The sequence below is a fragment of the Cygnus atratus genome, chromosome 2 (genome assembly GCF_013377495.2).
Source record: "Cygnus atratus isolate AKBS03 ecotype Queensland, Australia chromosome 2, CAtr_DNAZoo_HiC_assembly, whole genome shotgun sequence".
NCBI classification, from domain to species: Eukaryota; Metazoa; Chordata; class Aves; order Anseriformes; family Anatidae; genus Cygnus; species Cygnus atratus.
This window is the reverse complement of record NC_066363.1, coordinates 64,443,959-64,464,129: the sequence shown is the minus strand read 5'-3', so window position 1 is coordinate 64,464,129 and position 20,171 is coordinate 64,443,959. Positions and strand designations below refer to the sequence as shown.

At 43.7% G+C, this 20,171-nt stretch overlaps 1 protein-coding gene and 1 pseudogene across 2 annotated transcripts in view; one reads left to right on the top strand and one right to left on the bottom strand.

Annotated features, from left to right (window-relative positions):
- LOC118250902 (solute carrier family 12 member 7-like) overlaps positions 1-20,171 on the top strand; it is a 79,703-nt gene that overhangs the window by 17,276 nt on the left and 42,256 nt on the right. For both annotated transcript variants that reach the window (XM_035552487.2, XM_035552486.2), the window contains exons 4-7: positions 3,920-4,066; positions 4,825-4,879; positions 18,586-18,716; positions 19,747-19,988. In XM_035552487.2, the coding sequence (XP_035408380.1) occupies positions 3,920-4,066; positions 4,825-4,879; positions 18,586-18,716; positions 19,747-19,988 (575 nt within the window). The remainder of the gene's footprint in view (positions 1-3,919; positions 4,067-4,824; positions 4,880-18,585; positions 18,717-19,746; positions 19,989-20,171) is intronic.
- Positions 15,791-16,998, bottom strand: LOC118250951 (inositol polyphosphate multikinase-like; annotated as a pseudogene).

Here is a 20,171-nt window from a genome sequence, read left to right as displayed (position 1 = left end):
AGCCCATAGATTTGTGGGTGTCTAGCTTGTCTAAACTCTAACTGAATCCTCTTCAACCAGGGGAACGTCTTCCTCTCTCCACGTTTTCTCTCTCTGTTTTCTCTCGTTTCCGGTCTTTGTAGTGTGTGGGAGCTAGACTTAGCAGTGTAGACTGAAGCAAACAAGGCATTCAGTAACTCTGCCTTCTCTATATCTGCTGTCGCTAAGTCACCCACCTCATTTAGCAGTGCACCCACATTTTCCTTAGTCTCTTGCTGCTGATGTATTTGAAGAAGTCCTTCTTGTTGTCCTTTATGTCTTTTGCTAAATTTAATTCTAACCAGCCCTTGGCGTTCCCAATTGTACCCCTGCATTCTCTGGCAATGTTCTTATATTCCACCCAAGTGGTCTGTCCCTTCCTCCACATCATGTATGCTTTCTTCTTCTGTTTAAGTTTTCCTAAAAGCTCCTTACCCATCCATGCAGGTCTCCTGCCCCCCTTGCTCAACTTCTTTCTTGTAAGGAATCACTGATCTTGAGCTCGGAGGAAGTGGTGTTTGAACATCTGCCAACTTCCTCAGCACCTTCAGGTGGATCCTATCTAGCCCCATGGACTTCTGACAGTCCTGGTGGAGCAACAGGTCTCTGCTTCCACCTGAACTGCAGGGGGTTTCTTCTGCTCCCTGTCCCAAGTTTCCAGTTCAGGATGCTGAGTACTCTGACTGGTAAAGACAGATGTAAAGAAGGCATTAAGAACCTCAGCCCTTTCCTTATCCTCATCAGTCATGTCCCCCCACCCCGCATCCAGCAAAGGGTGGAGATTCTCCTTGGCCCTCCTCTTGCCGTTAATATAAAAACCTTTTTTGTTATCCTTAACCATAGTGGCCAGGCTGAGCTCGTGTTGGGCTTTAGCCTTTCTGATTTTTTTTCTCTGCATATGCTGGTAACTTCCTTCTACTCTCCATGAGCTGCCTGTCCCTTCTTCCATTGGACACAAACTCTCTTTTTCTCCCAGACACTCAGTAAAAGTTCCCTGTTAAGCCAAGCCAGTCATCTTCCCCGCCAGCTCATCTTATGGCACAGAGGGAACAGCCTGATCTTGTACCTTGAAGACTTGCTTCTTGAGGGCCATCCATCCTTCCTGGACCACTTTGCTCTTCAGGACTGACTCCTGAGGGACCCTCCCTGTCAGTGTCCTGAACAATTCAATGTCTGCCCTCCGGAAGTCCAAGGTAGAAGTTTTATTGACACATGCCCCCCCCCCCCCAAACTTCACCAATAATAGACCACCATTGCATGGTGGCTCTGCCCAAGACAGCTCCCAACCACCACATCTCCCACCAGTCCTTCTCTGTGAACAGCAGGTCTAGTGGGACACTCCCCAGTAGGCTCACTAACCAGCTGAGCCAGGAAGCTATCTTCCACACACTCCAGGAGCCTCCTAGACTGCTTCCTCAGGGCTGTATTGTATTTCCAGCATATGTCTGGGAAGTTGAAGTCCCCTGTGAGAACAAAAGCTGGTGATTGCTTGACTTCCGCCAGCTGCTTGTAGAATGCCTCATCTGTCTCTTCATTCTGGTTTGGTGGTCTATAACAGACCCCCAGCAGGATGTTTGCCTTGTTGGCCTTCCTGCTGATCCTAACCCATAGGGACTCTACCTTATCATTCCCAACTCTGAGCTCTACAACATCGAAACACCCTCTAATATAGACATGCCACTGCCCCTCCTTTGTTGCCTGTCCCTTCTGAAGAGCTTATGGCCACCCATCATGGTGCTTCAGTTGTGGGAGTGGTCCTACTAAGTCATAGTTTGCCTGCTGCACCATGGCTTCCAGCTCCTCCTGTTTGTTGCCCATGCTGCGTGCATTGGTGTAAATGCACTTCAGTTGCACCACTGCCCTAACCCCCAGCCCCAGCATCGCTACCCCAGACTCATTTCTCTCGAGCCTCATTTCTTCCTTGTCCCCCTTTGTACCTAGTTTAAAGGCCTCTCAATGAGCCTTGCTAACTCCTGGGCTAGGATCCATTTCCCCCTTTGAGACAGGTGGGACCCATCAGCAGCCATCAGGCCAGGTGTCAAGTAAACCTTTCCACAATCAAAAAATAAATAAATTCCTGCAACGGCCAGCCTCTCAGCCATGTATTTATCAGCTGGCCTTTCCAGGTCCTCTCAGTATGCCTCCCTGCCACTGAAGTCATAGAGGAATACACTGAAGGAGTAGAAGGAAATTAGCACGTTGCAGAAAACATCAAAAGGTGTATGAAAATAAGGCTGTACCTGGAACTTCTTTGACTGGAGGAGAGTTTCATAGTATGATGCCTGAATATTTGCACTAGAATGGTTTGCATTAAGACTTGACAGGTACAGGAATTTGATACTGGAATAGTGAGCAATGGCATGGAATAAAGTCCAGCTTTAGCTTTTTGCTGTTCTTCATTTGTCTTTGTTTCTTCTGCATTTTTCTTTTCATTTGAAGGTGTAGTTTGACATATGAGAACCAATACTGATACTTCGCACTGTTCTTAGTGTGATCCTAGTCCTCCAGCCCACTGCTGCAGAGTTTTGTTAATGCAGCACAGTGTTAGTCCATCTGGAAGTGACTGGCCAAATGAACAGTGTACTTGTATTCCACCAAATAGTGGCTTGAAAGTATGATTTGTATGTGTGGTGTTTTATTTTTTTCTTCCACTTTAGTGTTTGAAATTAATTGATAGTTAAGTAGTAGCCTGGCAGAGCAGCATAATATGGAATTGGAGCAGCTCTCCTATGAGGAGAGGCAGCGAGAGTTGGAAGTGTTCAGCCTGGAGAAGAGGAAGCTTAGGAGGGATCTCATCAACATATATAAAAACCTGAAGGGAGGACGCAATGAAGATAGAGCCATGCTATTTTCAGTGGTGTTCAGTGCCAGGACAGGAGGCAGTGGTCACAAACTAGAACACAAGAGGTTCTATCTAAACATCAAGAAGCACTTCTTTACTGTGCAGGTGGTAGAGCACTGGCACAGGTCTCCCATAGTGGTTGTGGGATGTCCCTCTTGGCAGATCTTGAAAAGCTGTTTATAAAAGCTGTCTATATGTGGTCCTGGGCAACCTGTCTTAGGTGGCATTTGACCAGAGGTCCCTTTCAACATTAACCATTCTATAATTCCATGATAACTGAGATAGTAACACTGATGTTGCACATAGACATTAACTTTTTTTAATCATATTGGTTATAGTCTGAGTGACATTGTGTCCTTTTAAGTACTTGGAAACTTAGTGCAACGCTTGCTTGCTAATCTGAATTGACTGCTTTTATCACAGCCTGAGATTTGATTTAAGACTAACTTCTTTACCTGGAGACCTACTGTGTACTGCTTCAAAGTTGAGTACTTCAACAGAAAAGGCCTGACTTCAACGAAGTGCCTATGTAACAGCAGTTCTTACAACTCTTTTGCAAAAATAAAATGTAGTCAGGTCTGTATTTCTTCTGGTCTTGTTATATCATCTTCACTCCTATTTTTTTTTTTTGCTGTTTTCAACTTACAAAAAATAAAAATGTCTAAAATTTTGTGGGCTAGACGCAGGCCAATTAGTGATCAACTTTTTACTGAGTATATTCAGTATTTTGATAATGCCAGTAAATTCTCTCACCAGTAGCCTGTAACTGGTATTTTGGAAGAAGTTGTGTGAAGTTTTGTAACCAAGAGACAGCGAAGATTTATGAAGATTTCATCCTACTTCCTAAGGAAAAGTAGGTTTTGCTATCACAAATAATTCTGTCTTTTCAGGAATCTTTCTGAACAACTAGTATATGAATGTTTGTGAAGCTGGAAATTCTGAAGCTACCACTCAATCTTATTTGGTGTTTGTTCATGGAGTACTTGTGTTAAGTGTTTGAAGGAGAAAGTACTTATGGACTTTGTTTAGTGCAAAGGGATTTACGGTCTCTGTTTCCAGGTTCCACGAATGGGCACTTTTATTGGTGTGTACCTGCCCTGCTTGCAAAACATCTTAGGAGTCATTCTGTTCCTACGTTTGACATGGATTGTAGGAACAGCTGGAGTTCTCGAGTCTTTCATCATCGTGTTCATGTGTTGTGCTTGTGTAAGCTAAACTTTTTTCTTTGTTATTAGTTTACTTACTCTGTTACCAGAATGCTGCTGCCTTCTCGTGTATAAATAAGCAGAGCAAGATTTCTCCATAAAAGTTAAATATCTCTGTGAAATTTAAATATCAGTGCAATTGAGAGACATGGAATGGGTTGAGATGACAATATCTTCTATTATATTTAAATATATGCACTGAATGTCACATCATTTCAGCCTGTATGGGGTTTTCTCTGAGCCAAACACAGTAAGTTTTAGCTTGAGGTATTTTATGAATTTTTATTGAATCAGCTTTTAGCAAACATTTAATGATATATATTGAGTCCTGAACAGTTTCATTTTTCACTACTTCAGAACAACTGAAACATAAATTACTAGTATCATGTTCATAAATTCATTTTGTGGGATGTAAAACCACTAGTAGATGATACTGTTGTAGCAATGATCCTTGACTAGTTGGTTAATACTATTTAATTGGAATGAAAACATCTCTTATTTTTAAGTATACTCAGTGGGCTGTACTCTTCCAATCTATTTGAAGGCTGTCTGAAGCATCTAAATCTTCTACTGGAAGATTTAGTTAATTTAGTACTCAATTTACATGGAAATCCCTAACCAAAGATATGACTGCTTTTGGTTGTTGTAACATTTTATTAAAAAATAAATACATTCTTAATTACACTTAGATCATTTTGTCTTGTCCTGTATTTCAAAAACTTTCAATTTAAAATTTTTTCTTTATTTCATTATCCACAGACTATGCTAACTGCAATTTCAATGAGTGCAATAGCAACAAATGGTGTCGTTCCAGGTAATCAACAGTTTTATCTTAAATAATGAATGGTCAGATGATGAGTGGTCAAAGCTGGAATGAGAAGTAATGTTTGGAGTTTTGTGTCAAGTGTCTGTTTTCTTGTAATGATTTATATGACTTAAGGCGAGATGGAATTTTTGTCATCGATTATTAGATTGTTTGAATAAAAGACAAGATATAATTTGAGCTAAAGGAGATTTGTATAAAGGTAAAGCGGATCTCTTTAAAAATAAGGCTTCTCTTTTTTTTTTTTTGGCCTGAAGCTGCATAGATTACTTGATTACTTTTCTAAATAATTAAATTTCTGTACATTGGAACTAGTTATATTGTTTTCTGCAAGCATAGCAGCCTAACAGCCAGTCTGCTGGCAGAAATCGCTTTCTAGGCATTCTGGGTTATGATCGTCACCTTAAACCTTTTCAGGATCAGTTTAATAGACAAACTTGTTCCTCTTCAATTATGAAAAAGACATTTAGACACAAAGTTAGTTAGCTTGTATAGCTCTTCTAATCCTTCTCAGTTATCGACATGTCTGAATACTGGTATTTCCAACTAACATTATGAACTCTAAACAGTATACGTAACAAAAATTATGTTTTAAGCTTTATATACATATTTTAAATAAATTAATCCTCACTTGCAGAGGTTCTCAGGTTTAGTAAGGGGTTCCAGAACTGATGAATAAATTGTTGGGTAAAATTAAACACTACAATTTGTGCAGAATCTAGAATAATTGTATTTCTCAGATGCACTATAGTATGTAAAATATAAATGCAGTAAGATTTTTTTAAAAGGACTTATGTTTTATAATGTAGTTATCCTAATCACCTTCCAGGTAAGTAAAATCTTCTGCCCTTTCCCATGTATTTTTAAAGTTTATTGAAAAGATTGTTTCATTTCTGAGTGTTCGTAATTCTTACACTAGACTTGTCTTCATTTGTTTTTTTCTCTTCATTTTCAGTGATTTCGTTGGTTTGTAAATCAAAAACCAAAATTTTTATTAGCAACGCATCTATCTCAACATCTGTATCGGTGCATATGTAACTGAAAATTAATGTATTGTTCACGTCTGGGGGGAGGAGGAGAAAGGTTTGTTTTTGGTGAACATCGTTAATATTCAGCTTCCTCTTTCCTTCCCTTTGGAAGAGCTCTAACTCTGGAAAAAAGTATCTTGCTTCATTCAAGGATAGTCTGAAGTGTATTGTAGGCTTGATTAGATAGTTGCCACACTATCCCTTCTGGTTTTATTGAGCGTTAATTGGTAAATTTACTTACGAACTTCCAATGTTATTCTCCAGTGGTTGTACCAGACTTCCAGTAATCTTGCTTCATTGGTAAATGTTATAGAATACAAAATCTTAGGTGGTAAGGAACCTTGCTTTAAAAACATTATGGATGGAAATGTTTAAAAACTGTAAAGAAAGAATCTGCTTTTTTTAAATGAATTAATTCTCCATCTTATGTTTTGTTTTAAAATGTTATTTGCCATGAAGAAGTACTGCTATTCTCATTGGGCATTTTCATTTCTCTATTTGTTTTTGGGATACCAGTCTTGCTTCCCGAAATGTATGCATTTTTAGCAAAACTTCTCATTGGATTCTGATGTAAAGAAGTAATTTCTCCTCATACGGAGAAATTTGATTAAAATACAGGGTTGTTTGTAACTTTTTTCCTAAGCTTGTCTGAGTGTTCACCAAAAACTTGATGCTAGGATGACGTCTACTATATCAGAGGAGAGACCTTCTACAAACGTTTTCTAAGGTTAATAGATTTAGGCCTCCACTTCTAACATCTTGCTGGTTATTAACAAGCCTAAGATAATAATTATCTGTATAGGTACACTCCCTCTTTAGGGAAAGAATGGAAACTGGGGCTAATAGAAAGAAGCAGGAATGAGGTATGTCAGCAATGAATTTCAAGAGCTTAGTTGTATAAACCTTTTTTAAAGTGTCCTATCAACTTTTACCATTTTTTCCTAATCCTTTGAAGCTTGAGGGGTTTTTTGTTTGGTTGGTTGTTTAAGAGAGATCTTGCAGGTAAAGAATTGTTTAATATTGCAAATCAATATGCTGCTTTGCAAATGTTTTTCCCTTATTACTGTCAGTGGGCAGGGACACCTCCCACAAGACCAGGTTGCTCAAAGCCCTATCCAATGTGGCCTTAAACAATTCCAGGGATGGGGCATCCACAATTTCTCTGGATAACCTGGGCCACTGCCTCACCACCTTCATAGTGAAGAATTCCTAATATCTAATATAAAACTACACTCTTTTAGTTTAAAACCATTACTCCTTGTCCTATCACTACAATCCCTGATAAAGAGTCTTTCCCTGTCTTCTTGTAGGCCCTTTTTAAGTACTGGAAGGCTGCTATAAGTTCTCCCCAGACCTGTCAGACTGGAGAACAGTCAAAACAACCCCAACTCCCTCAGCCTGATTTCATAGCAGAAGGGCTCCAGAGGTCCATGTCCTTCCTATGTTAGGGCCCCAGAGCGGAACTCAGTACTCTAGGTGGGGTCTCACAAGAATCACAGAATTGTAGAGCAGAGTAGAGAGGACAAATCACCTCCCTCAACCTGCTGGTCATGTTAGTCTTCATGCAGCCTAGCCATACGGTTGGCTTTCTGGGCTGTAAGTACACAAAGCCAGCTCAACCAACACCACAAATCCTTCTCCTCAGAGCTGCTCTCAATCCATTCTCCACCCAGCCTGTATTTGTGCATGGGATTGCCCTGACTCAGGTGCAGGTCCTTGCACTTGGTCTTGATGAACTTCACAACATTCATGGGGGCCACCTGTCAAACCTAGGTCCATCTGGATGGCATCTCTTTCTTCCAGTATGGCAACCACACCACACAGCTTGGTGTCATCTGCAAACTCGCTGAGGGTACGCACAATCCCACTGTCTGTGTCACTGACAAAGATGTTAAATGGTACTGGTCCCAGTACTGATCCACGAGGAAAACAATCATAAAATAGAATCGTAGAATGGCTTGGGTCAGAAGGGACCTTTAAAGATCATCTACTTCCAACCCTCCTGACATGGGCAGGGACACCTCCCACTAGACCAGGTTGCTCAAAGCCCCATCTAACCTGGCACTGAACACTTCCAGGGATGGGGCATCCACAACTTCTCTGGGCAGCCTGTTCCAGTGCCTCACCATCTTCTTAGTGAAGAATTTCTCCTTAATATCTAAATCTCTCCTCTTTTAGTTTAAAACCATTCCTCCCTGTTCTATCATTATCTGCCTGAGTAAAAAGTTCATGTAACCTCTTTTTATAAGCTCCATTTACCTATTGAAAGGCTGCAATGAGGTCTCCCTGGAGTCTTCTCTTCTCCAGGCTGAACATCCCCACCTCACTCAACCTTTCTTTGTAGGGGAGGTACTCCAACCTTCTGATCGACTTTGTAGCCCTCCTCTGGACCCACTGTAACAGATATACAACTTTTTTGGGCTGGGGGCCCTAGACTTGGTTGCAGTACTCCAAGTGGGGCCTCACAAGGGCAGAGTAGAGGGGGACAATCCAACCCCCCCTCAACCTGCTGGCCACTCCTCTTTAGATGCAGCCCAAGATGCAGTTGGCCTTGTGGGCTGCGAGTGCATACTGCTGGCTCATGCCAAGCATTTTGTCCACCAGAACCCCAAAGTCTGTCTCCGCAGGGCTGCTCTCAATGAGTTCTTCACCCAGTCTGTACTCCTGTCTGGGATTGCCCCAACCCAGGTGCAGCACCTTGCACTTGGACTTGTTGAACCTCATTAGTTTCACATGGGCCCACTTCTTCAGCCTGTCCAGGGCCCTTTGAATGGCATCCCTTCCTCCTGTTGTATCAACTATGGCTCAGCTTGGTGTCATCTGCAAACTTGCTGAGGGTGCACTTGATCCCACTGTCTGTGTCATTGATAAGGATATTAAACAGTACCAGTCCCAAGACAGACCCCAGAGGGACAGCATTCATCACCGGCCTCCACCTGGACATAGAGCCATTGACCACCACTCTTTGGGTGTGGCCATTGAGTCAATTCCTTATCCACTGAATGGTCTACCCTTCAAATCCATCTTTCTCCAATTTGGAGACCAGGACGTCATGTGGGACCATGTCAAAGGCCTTACATAAGTCCAGGTAGATGACATTAATTGGTCTTCCCTTGTCAGCTGATGCAGTCACTCCCTCACAGAAGGCACCAGATTGGTCAGGCACAATTTGCCCTTGGTGAAGCAATGCTGGCTGTCTCAGATCACCACCTTGTCTTGGATGTGCCTTGATGCTGTTTTCAGCAGGATCTGCTCCATGATCTTGCCAGGCACAGAGGTGGGGCTCACTGGTCTGTAATTCCACAGGTCCTCCTTCTGAACCTTTATAAAAATGGGAGTGATGATTCTTTTTTTTCCAGTCACCGGGGACTTTGCCTGACTGCCAGGACTTTTCAAATATGTTGGGGAGTGGCCTGACAACTATATCAGCCAATTCCCTCAGGATCCTGGGAGGCATGTCATTGGACCCCATGGACTTAAACTTAAAAAACTTAAAAGTTTTATCAGGTGGTCTTGAACCTGCGCTTTGCGTATGGTGGGAGGGACTTTGCTCACATAGCCATTGTCTAGAGATTCAGGATTCAAGAGATGTGGGAAGCCTGACTGGCAGTTAAGACTGAGGTACTCAACAGCTTCTTTGTCTCAGCCTTCTCCGTGTTTGTTGTTACTAGTTCTCCCTTCTCATTTGTCAAGAGGTGGTATATTCTTCATGGCCTTTCTTTTCTGACTAATGTACCTATAGAATCCCTTCTTGTTTTAATTTGTGTCCCTTGCCAAGCCCTGTTTGTGCTTGGGGTTTCCTGATCCCATCTCTGCACATCTGGACAGCATCCCTGTACTCTTCTCAAGCCACATGTACCTGCTTCCACTGCCTGTGCAATTCCTTTTACACCTCAGTTTGACTAGCAGGTAAACTTTTTTTAATTAAAACTTCAGCTTTTATTTCAAACACTTCTTGAACAAATACTGTTTTTCGCTGACATAGGAAACAGATGCTAAATTGAGCACTTGCAAAGATGTATACATAGATGATGTGCAGAACGTGTCTGCCCCTCTCGCCGAGGCAATCGGTTCGGGGGCGGACATGTTCTGCAGCGGGGCAGGGCTTTTTTGCGGCATCGAGGCCACTCGAGGCAGCCGAGGGAGCCGCCAGTACCCGGCAGCCCTCGTGAGGGAGGCTGACGAGTATGGGCGGAGCCAGCAGCGCCCCCTCCCCTGACGTTCAAAGGCAGCCCCTGGGGAGCGCAGCGACCAGGATGGGCAAACAGGGCGTGGCGGATCGGTCAGGGTGTGGCGTGGCAGTTCGCTGAGGCAGGGCAGAGGGTTACGCCCTGCTCACGGGAACAACTCATCTACCGGCTGTCTACCTATAGGTAAACCGCAATGGTCTCCACTAGGCGGAGAGCTCTTTCTAGAAAGTTTGTGGCCACCCAGACTGAGTGCCCGCTCAAAAATGCGGCAGTTCAGGTCTCTGGTTGCACAGAGTGCCTGAGCCTGTTGCTGCCATCTGAGGGCGGCAGAGACACTGTGTGTGTGAGATGTGAGCAGGTGGATGACCTGCTCAGCCTGGTGGCAGAGCTCGAGGAGGTGGAGAGGTTGAGGGCCATCAGGGAGTGTGAGCAGGAGACAGACTGGTGGAGCAACTCCCTGCAAGGCCTGAAGGAAAGGCACCAGGGTGAGACACCCCAAATAGTGGTGGACCCTCTGCCCTGTCACTGTTGAGTAGAGGGAGGGGACCTAGAAGATGAGGAGGAATGGAAACAGGTCCCTGCTCGACGTTGCAGACAACCCCTCTCCCTACCGGCCTCGTCTTCCCAGGTGCCCTTACACAACAGGTATGAGGCCTTGGAGCTTGAGAGACTGGTGGGTGAGGATGTGGTCAAAAATCCACCCAGGAGGATGCCTGGAGTGAGGAAGTCAACTCCACGGCTCAAGACTGCCTCCACTAAGAAAGAAAGAAGGGTGATCATTGTAGGTGACTCTCTTCTCAGGGGAACAGAAGGCCCTATTTGTCGACCTGACCCTACCCGTAGGGAAGTCTGCTGCCTCCCTGGGGCCAGGGTCAGGGACATTGCCAGAAACCTTCCTAACCTGGTTCGCCCCTCTAACTACTATCCTCTATTGATAGTCCAGGCTGGCAATGATGAAATTGCTGAGAGAAGCCTGAAGGCTATCAAACGGGACTTTAGGGAACTGGGACGATTAATAGATGGAGCGGGAGTACAGGTAGTGTTTCCCTCCATCCCTACAGTGGCAGGGAGGGGTACAGAGAGGGCGTGGAAAGCCCACCTGATAAACACATGGCTCAGAGGCTGGTGCCAACACAAATTTTTTTTTTTGACCACAAGGCATTTTACTCAGCACCCAGCCTGACAACTGCAGATGGGTCCCAGTTATCTCTAAGGGGAAAACGGATCCTAGCCCAGGAGCTGGCAGGGCTCATTGAGAGGGCTTTAAACTAGGAAAGAAGGGGGACAGGGATGAAATAAGGCTCGTTAGAGGTGTACCAGGGGGAACAATGTCAGGGCCCAGGGAGAAGGCAATGGCCCAGCTGAAGTGCATCTACACTAATGCATGCAGCATGGGCAACAAACAAGAGGAGCTGGAAGCCATCATGCATAAGGCAAGCTATGACTTGGTTGCCATCACTGAAATGTGGTGGGACCACTCCCGTGACCGGAGTGCTGCAATGACTGGCTATAGGCTCTTCAGAAGGGACAGGCAGCATGGAAGGGGTGGTGGTGTGGCTCTCTATATTAGAGAGTGTTTTGATGTTGTGGAACTCAAGACTGGGAATGATAAGGTTGAGGCTCTATGGGTTAGGATCAGCAGGAAGGCCAACAAGGCAAGCATCCTGGTGGGGGCCTGTTGTAGATCCTCAAACCAGGATGAGGAGACAGAAGAGGAATTCTACAGGCAGCTGGCAAAAGTCGCAAAATCACCAGCACTTGTTCTTGTGGGGGATTTCAACTTCCCAGATATATGCTGGAAATACAATACGGCTCAGAGGAAGCAGTTTAGGAGATTTCTGGAGAGCATGGAAGATAGCTTCCTGACGCAGCTGGTTAGTGAGCCTACCAGGGGAGGTGCCCCACTGGACCTTCTGTTCACAAACAGGGAAGGACTGGTGGGAGATGTGGTGGTTGGGAGCCGTTTTGGGCAGAGTGACCACGAAATGGTAGAGTTCTCTATTCTTGGCAAAGTCAGGAGGGGGTTCAGTTAAACTGCTGTCTTGGACTTCCGGGGGGCTGACTTTTAGCTGTTCAGGACACTGGTTGGCAGAGTCCCTTGGGAGGCAGTTCTGAAGGGCAGAGGAGTCCAGGAAGTCTGGGCACTCTTCAAGAAGGAAATCTTAATGGCTCAGGAGTGGTCTGTCCCTATGTGCCCAAAGACAAGCTGGTGCGGAAGAAGACTGGCCTGGCTGTACGGAGGGTTGTGGCTAGAGCTTAGGGGAAAAAAAAGAGTTTATGCCCTTCGGAAAAGAGGGCGGGCCACTCAGGAGGACTCTAAGGATGTTGTAAAGCTGTGCAGGGACAAAATTAGAAAAGCCAAAGCTCATCTGGAGCTCAGTCTGGCTACTGCTGTAAAAGAAAACAAAAAATGTTTTTATAAATACATTAACACAAGAAGGAGGACTGAGGAGAATCTCCATCCTTTACTGGATGCAGGGGGAAACATGGTGTTGAGAGATGAGGAAAAGGCAGAGGTGCTTAATGCCTTCTTTGCCTCAGTCTTTAGGGGCAAGACCAGTTGTTCTCTGGATACCCAGTACCCTGAGCTGGTGGAAGGGGATGGGGAGCAGAATGTGGCCCTCACAATCCACAAGGAAATGGTTGGCGACCTGCTACAGCACTTGGATGTACGCAAGTCAATGGGGCCGGATGGGATCCACCCGAGGGTACTGAGAGAACTGGTGGAAGAGTTGACCAAGCAGCTTTCCATCATTTATCAGCAGTCCTGGCTATCAGGGGAGGTCCCAGTCGACTGGCAGCTAGCAAATGTGACGCCCATCTACAAGAAGGGCCGGAAGGTAGACCCGGGAAACTATAGGCCTGTTAGTTTGACGTCAGTGCCAGGGAAGCTCATGGAGCAGATTATCTTGAGGGTCATCACGCGGCACTTGCAGGGCAACCAGGCGATCAGGCCCAGTCAGCATGGGTTTATGAAAGGCAGGTCCTGCTTGACGAACCTGATCTCCTATGACAAAGTGACACGCTGGGTGGATGAGGGAAAGGCTGTGGATGTGGTCTACCTTGACTTCAGTAAGGCTTTTGACGCTGTTTCCCACAGCATTCTCCTCAAGAAACTGGCTGCTCATGGCTTGGACTGGCATACGCTTCGTTGGGTTAGAAACTGGCTGGATAGCCGGCCCCAAAGAGTCATGGTGAAAGGAGTTAAATCTAGCTGGAGGCCGGTCACTAGTGGAGTCCCCTAGGGCTCAGTACTGGGGCCAGTTCTCTTCAGTATCTTTATCGATGATCTGGATGAGGGGATCGAGTGCACCCTCAGTAAGTTTGCAGATGACACCAAGTTAGGTGCATGTGTCAATCTGCTCGAGGGTAGGAAGGCTCTACAGGAGGATCTGGATAGGCTGGACCGATGGGCTGAGGCCAACTCCATGAAGTTCAACAAGGCCAAGTGCCGGGTCCTGCACCTGGGGCACAACAACCCCAAGCAGTGCTACAGGCTGGGAGATGAGTGGTTAGAAAGCTGCCTGGCAGAGAAGGACCTGGGAGTATTGGTTGATAGTCAGCTGAATATGAGCCAGCAGTGTGCTCAGGTGGCCAAGAAGGCCAACAGCATCCTGGCTTGTATAAGAAACAGTGTGGCCAGCAGGTCTAGGGAAGTGATTGTCGCCCTGTACTCGGCTCTGGTGAGGCCGCACCTTGAGTACTGTGTTCAGTTTTGGGCCTCTCGCTACAGGAAGGACGTTGAGGTTCTTGAGCGAGTCCAGAGAAGGGCAATGAGGCTGGTGAGGGGTCTGGAGAACAAGTCTTACGAGGAGCGGCTGAGGGAGCTGGAATTGTTCAGCCTGGAGAAGAGGAGGCTCAGGGGTGACCTTATTGCACTCTAGAGGTACCTTAAAGGAGGCTGTAGCGAGGTGGGGGTTGGTCTATTCTCCCACATGCCTGGTGACAGGACAAGGGGGAATGGGCTAGAGTTGTGCCGGGGGAGGTTTAAGTTGGATGTTAGGAAGAACTTCTTTACTGAAAGGGTTGTTAGGGGTTGGAATGGGCTTCCCAGGGAAGTGGTTGAGTCACCATCCCTGGAGGTCTTTAAAAGACATTTAGATGTAGAGCTTAGTGATATGGTTTAGTGGAGGATTTGTTAGTGTTAGGTCAGAGGTTGGACTAGGTGATCTTGGAGGTCTCTTCCAACCTAAATGATTCTGTGACTGAGTGCATAGTGCTAAACATCATACAGAGAAAGCAGGAAGGCCACAATGTCACATTAAGTCCATACTTAGAAGATGTATATTTCTAATGACCAAATCCATTCTAAAAAGTTTTACTTATAGGGCTTGCTTAAAGCATTAAAAGCTTACTTTATATATCTCACTCTAGTCAGCTATACAAAAGTCACAACATATATGCACGTTAGGAGAGCCACATACACAACATACAGAGGAGACGCACAATCATCCCAATCTCAAGTATTCCATATGAAAATCTTAATTTTTCCTGTGATAATTTTCAAATCATACACTTTGCCTGTGTGTTAATTAAAAAAAAAAAAAAAGCTTTAGCCCAGGTTCACAGACCATGACTTCATCAAAACCATTGGAGGTTTGTCTGGTTGCTGCTGGACTGAACTGGATCTTTGCAGCAAAGGGTCCTTCATCTGTGTTGCTGTTTGCTTCCAGTTGGTGCTCCATGGCAGAGGAAATCTGAAACGCTTCTTGCAGAAATTCAAGTGGCAAGCAGCTTGAGGAAATCCCTACATGCTTACTCAAAATTCGTTGTCTCCCCATTCAATTAGCTTGCTTTTAAAAGCACTGTCTTTTGGAGAATGGCCTTCAGAACAAAAGAGTGAAACATTTCCCTTAGTCACAACATCATAAGTTCCATTAACAGTTTGACTTAATCTCCTATTCTGAATTAGTTCATAGAATGTCTAAATTTTTTTACTGTTTCTCAGAAGCAAATAGTTTCTGTAGCAGTTGTATAGTTTAAACCTGTTACCACATTTTAGTCTAGCATTTCTGTAGCATCTCAGTACAAATTACATTGCAGCTTGTCTGCAACGAACATCTGGCTATGGATAACCACCAAGAGCGGAAGCACCCACACCAGCGTTAGAAGAACAATATCACCCCATTATATGGAGAAGCACTTCTCGGTACGCTGGTTCCCAGGTTAGATGTCTGAATCTAAATGGGATTTCCCTCAAAGTAAGGTTAACTCCAGTTATTCAAATACAGTAAATGCAAGAGGGCAGTGTACTGAGGACATCAGTCCTGTACTTCACAGTTTTCAGTCCATTTTCTAAAATCCTGTTAACGGAGATATGGCCCAGTATCAAGGCTAAGTGAGCAAATGTTATCTAAGCTAAAGTTGTTATCGGTAGTAACACAACCCCTGCTTATTGTACAACAGTACTCCTTGGATTTAAGCCAACCATATACACTTCATCCTACTAATTTACCTGTCCTGTTTATCTCAAGGGTCTTCACCCTTTTGTACTCCCCAATTAACAACCAATTATTTTCGTGAGTGAGACTATAAAAAGGTAAACCCTTCTACCAAAAGTACAAAGACAAATAAAATATAGTAGAACAATGCAAACCCAGCTATGCAGCCTTACAAGTGCAGAAATTCATCATGTTGTTGCTCTTGGTTATCTTTGGCCCCCAGTAAAAACCGTAACAAAGAATTTAGTTATCCAAAATATTTCGAAGTACAGTAATCAAATTTTACAGGTCATAAATGTAGCCCTCATCTGTTTTGTTGCTAGGAAACACATGAGCAAAATCTATCGTTTGGACTTCTACATTTGTGCTTTCCTTGATCTCCGCTGGCAGGTGACAAAACTTTTTCCAGTTGGGGTATAACATTTCTGTTCAGGTGCTCCTGTGTTCGTGCAAGTGCTGCTTTTCCATAAATTGTCCTGCTCCAAATTTTCTACTTTTATTGAGATCTGACTGTGTTGCCTCTTAGAGTATGCCTTTTTGTGAAGTGCATAAAATTTGGAAAAGCCCTTCCCTAGAGACCTCAAATTTTCAATTCTATGTAGAATTAATTATTTATGAATATTATTATACTAAAGTATGTCTCTGCCTGATAACAGTCCTTTGGGCACTCCCCTCTTCTCTGCCAAGGTGTCATCACTGAAGTGCATGGTGTTGCCTGACATGAAACTTTGTAAACAAACGGTAATGAGCTTGCATAAAAGTTGTTTCTGGCCCTCAAATCACCTCAAAATTTTTTCCATCTTGTGAATGCTGGCAGTGATCACATCTTTCTCAAGCAATACCCATTGTAGAAAAACTTTGAAATGCCATCCTTTACTGTTTCCTTTATCAAGCTCATTCCGTAGTGCTGATTTTGTGTCTCATAGCTGTCAGAAGATGTGGTAAACCCTCATGTCAAGTACTGAAAAGCCAAGCTCTTCCATCAGTGAGTACTTGCAGAGCTGCTGCTGTATCTTCTCAGCTGAAGCATATCAATCATAATTTTTCTGCCCTATTTTTACATCCATTATGCAAGGCTTGTAAAACTTCCAGGTCATAACTTCTGGTTTTAGATATCATTTGGTGCAGTAGGTGGTGACCAGATATCGAATTATTTGGAAGATATTTTTGCAGCTCCAGATGAAAGCTGTCATAACAGTCTGCATCATAAACCCTGTAGAAATCCTTCTCCCTGGGACCTCAAGGTGATCGCTGCAGCTGCTCAGGACAGTCCTATCCAGATGCTGCAGAATACCACCTTTATCCTTGCTGTACAGGTGCCTGGCCACCTGGTGCAACAGTAGCACACAGCTATTAAAGCACTGCCGCCAGCCCCTTGCTGCCACCGCCATCATCCCTGGTCCCAACCTGGACGTAGAACTATTGACTGCAACTCTTTTGAGCGCAACCATCCAGCCAATTCCTTAACTGTTGAGTGGTCTGTCTGTCAAATCCATGTCTCTCCAGTTTGGAGACAAGAATATCATGCCAGACAGTGTCAAATGTTTTGCATGAGTCCAGCTAGATGATATCAGTTGCTCTTCCCTTATCCACCAGTGCTGTCGTCCTGTCATAGAAGGCCACCAAATTTGTAAGGCATGATCTGCCCTTAGTGAAGCCATGTTGGCTGTCATCAGTCACCTCCTTGTTTTCCACGTGCCTTAGCATAGTTTGCAGGAGGATCTGCCCCCATGGTCTTGCCAGGCACAAAAGTGAGACTGACTGTCCTGTAGTTCCTCAGGTCTTCCTTTCATCCGTTTTGTAAAATGGGGGTTGTTTCCTGTCTTCCAGTCACGGGGAACTTCACCAGAGTGCCACAACTTCTCGAATATGATGGTAGTGGCTTAGCAACTTCATCCACCAGTTTCCTCAGGACCCTTGGATGCATCGCATTAGGTCCTATGGACTTGTGCACCTTCAGGTTCCTTAGATGGTCTTGAACCTGATCTTCTCCTACAGTGGGTGGTTCTTCATTCTCCCAGTGCCTGCCTTTGCCTTCTGGGACTTGCGCTATACGGCTAGAGCTCTTGCTGGTGAAGACAGAGGCAAAAAAGTTGTTGAGTGCCTCAGCCTTCTCCGTATTCAGGGTAACCAGTTCTCCAGTTCTTCCTTCTGGAGATGGCCCACATTTTCCCTAGTCTTCCTTTTATCACTGATAAGCTTTAAATATACTTTATACTGATATATTTTAGAAACTCTCCAACAGTTGGACCCCACCAGTCCCCAGTAGACCAGGTGTCTCCAAGGGTCACATGGCCAACAATTTGGCTTTTTAGACCATAACACCAGTCCTGCAACCGTGGTAATTTTTTTACCTTTGACAGGTAGGGTTGAAGAGAAAGCCACCTTTGTTCCAGAGACTCTTACAGATGCTCCAAGGGTTCTGTAGTCCTTCGTGAAACACTCTGGATGCTCTTGACAGTGTCACTGATGCCCACATTGAGTGACAGCAGTGGATAGTAGTCTGCAGGCTGTGCAAGGGTTGGTAATCTCTTGACAACATCACTAATGTGACCCCCTGGTAGGCAACAAACCTCTTGAGAGTGGGTCAGGTCATTAAATGGGTGCCTCTGTACCTCTCAGAAGAGTCCCCTGCAGATATCACCTGTTGCCTTTTCTTGGTTGTGCTGGTGGTTATACGGTCCTGACTGTCATGATCAACCACTGCACTGTGGACTGAGCCAGCACCAGAGCTATCATCTTGACGACCGGGTATCAATAGGGATCAGTGAAGAAAACAGTAAAACGCAGCAAGACTTCTATTGCTGCTATTTGATATATGTTGAATTATTTGTGTAATAAAGGAAAAAAGTGTGAACATCTGTATTTGCCAGTTTCAGCTTTTTAAAAAAAAAAACAGGTTTGGTATGAACACTTCAATGGAGGTTCATGCAGTTTTCCCAAATATGTATCTAGGTTGATTGAATTACTCATTTTTTTTTGTTCTCTGTTGCCATCACTAATCTGAAAGGTTGGAACCTTTTTGGTTAAATTCACAGCTGGAGGTTCTTACTACATGATTTCAAGATCCTTAGGACCAGAGTTTGGTGGAGCAGTGGGACTTTGTTTCTACTTGGGTACAACCTTTGCAGGAGCAATGTACATTCTTGGTACCATTGAAATTTTATTGGTAAGTACTATTAAGTCTCATGGCTGTATTCAGGCTACTGTGGGAGATTACTGTATTTAGACATTACTCAGCAATCATAAATAAGTTATAATAAGGCCTAAACTGTATTCTAGTTTGTTTTTGAATGCTTTGATGCTATATTTCTGGTATGTCAATATTCTTACTATACTTATGATTATTTGAAGAAGTTCAACAAACTTTGATCAGCGATACATAAACACGTTAAAGACTGATGTCCATTATTTCCCACTTAAATTAGGAACAAAACAGTTCAGTAACTGACCTTTACTAATTTGTACCAGATACAATATTTGTTGTCACCTTTTCTTAATGCATTCTAAATAAAAATGGTCCCACAAATTGTGTCTGTGTTGCACATACATAGCTGCAAGAAAAACTATGCTAATTTTGGTAAGACTTAGCAAAAAAAATCCAAAGTAAAGGTATTAGAAGAGAAAGAAAAGCAATCACACTAGGCTACAGTATAGGTTCTGTATGGAATCTGTACCTGTCGTATTGAAACATGTTTGTTATGCTGCTCCTCCTCCTCCATTCCTTTTTGTGCTTTCTTGTCTGGCAGAGACACAAATTTATGAGAGGCAGAAGTTCTTAGCAGAAAAGCTGGATCAAAAGCAGTACCTCTTTCTCAGCATATACACTCTGTTTTATCCTCTTATCCCCACCCCCATTCCTTTTTCCCTTACATAGGTCACTGATTATTCAACTTTACAGTTTGCTGATAATGTCACTTTGAGTACATGCAGGTCTTCAAACTAATCTATATAATAGGTAGGGTTAAAAAGGAGGAGGGGCATATAGTTAAAAACTCGTATGTTAAAATTGAGTCTGCTACAGTGTCTCTGTACCAGTAAAAATCTTGAAAATAATTTTTTGCAGTTTCATTATACCAGATCAAGTGAGATAATTGTTTCTGCTCTTTGATAAACACTTTTGTCATCTGATAGAACTTGTTTGTGAAGTAATTGTGAAGTAATAAAATATGTATGATAATTTGCCATATTTCCTGCAGACTTACATTTCTCCAAGTGCTGCTATATTTAAAGCAGAAGACGGTGGTGAAGAAACAGAGGCTATGCTGAATAACATGAGAGTTTATGGAACATGTATTATCATTCTGATGGCTGTGGTAGTTTTTGTGGGAGTCAAGTACGTTAACAAACTTGCACTGGTCTTCCTTGCCTGTGTGATTTTATCCATCATTGCCATATATGCCGGAGTTATTAAGACTGCTTTTGACCCACCTGACTTTCCGTAAGTGACATTATTAAGTAGTATAGGTTATTATTTAAAAAAATATGTATGTCAATTGACCTTAGTGGTAGGTTTCTTATGTTTATGTTCATAAGTTTATTATTATTATTCATATGTTTATTGGGCACTTATGTGTTTGCTTGTCTGAACTACATATTTGAATCTTTGTTCACCAGACATAAT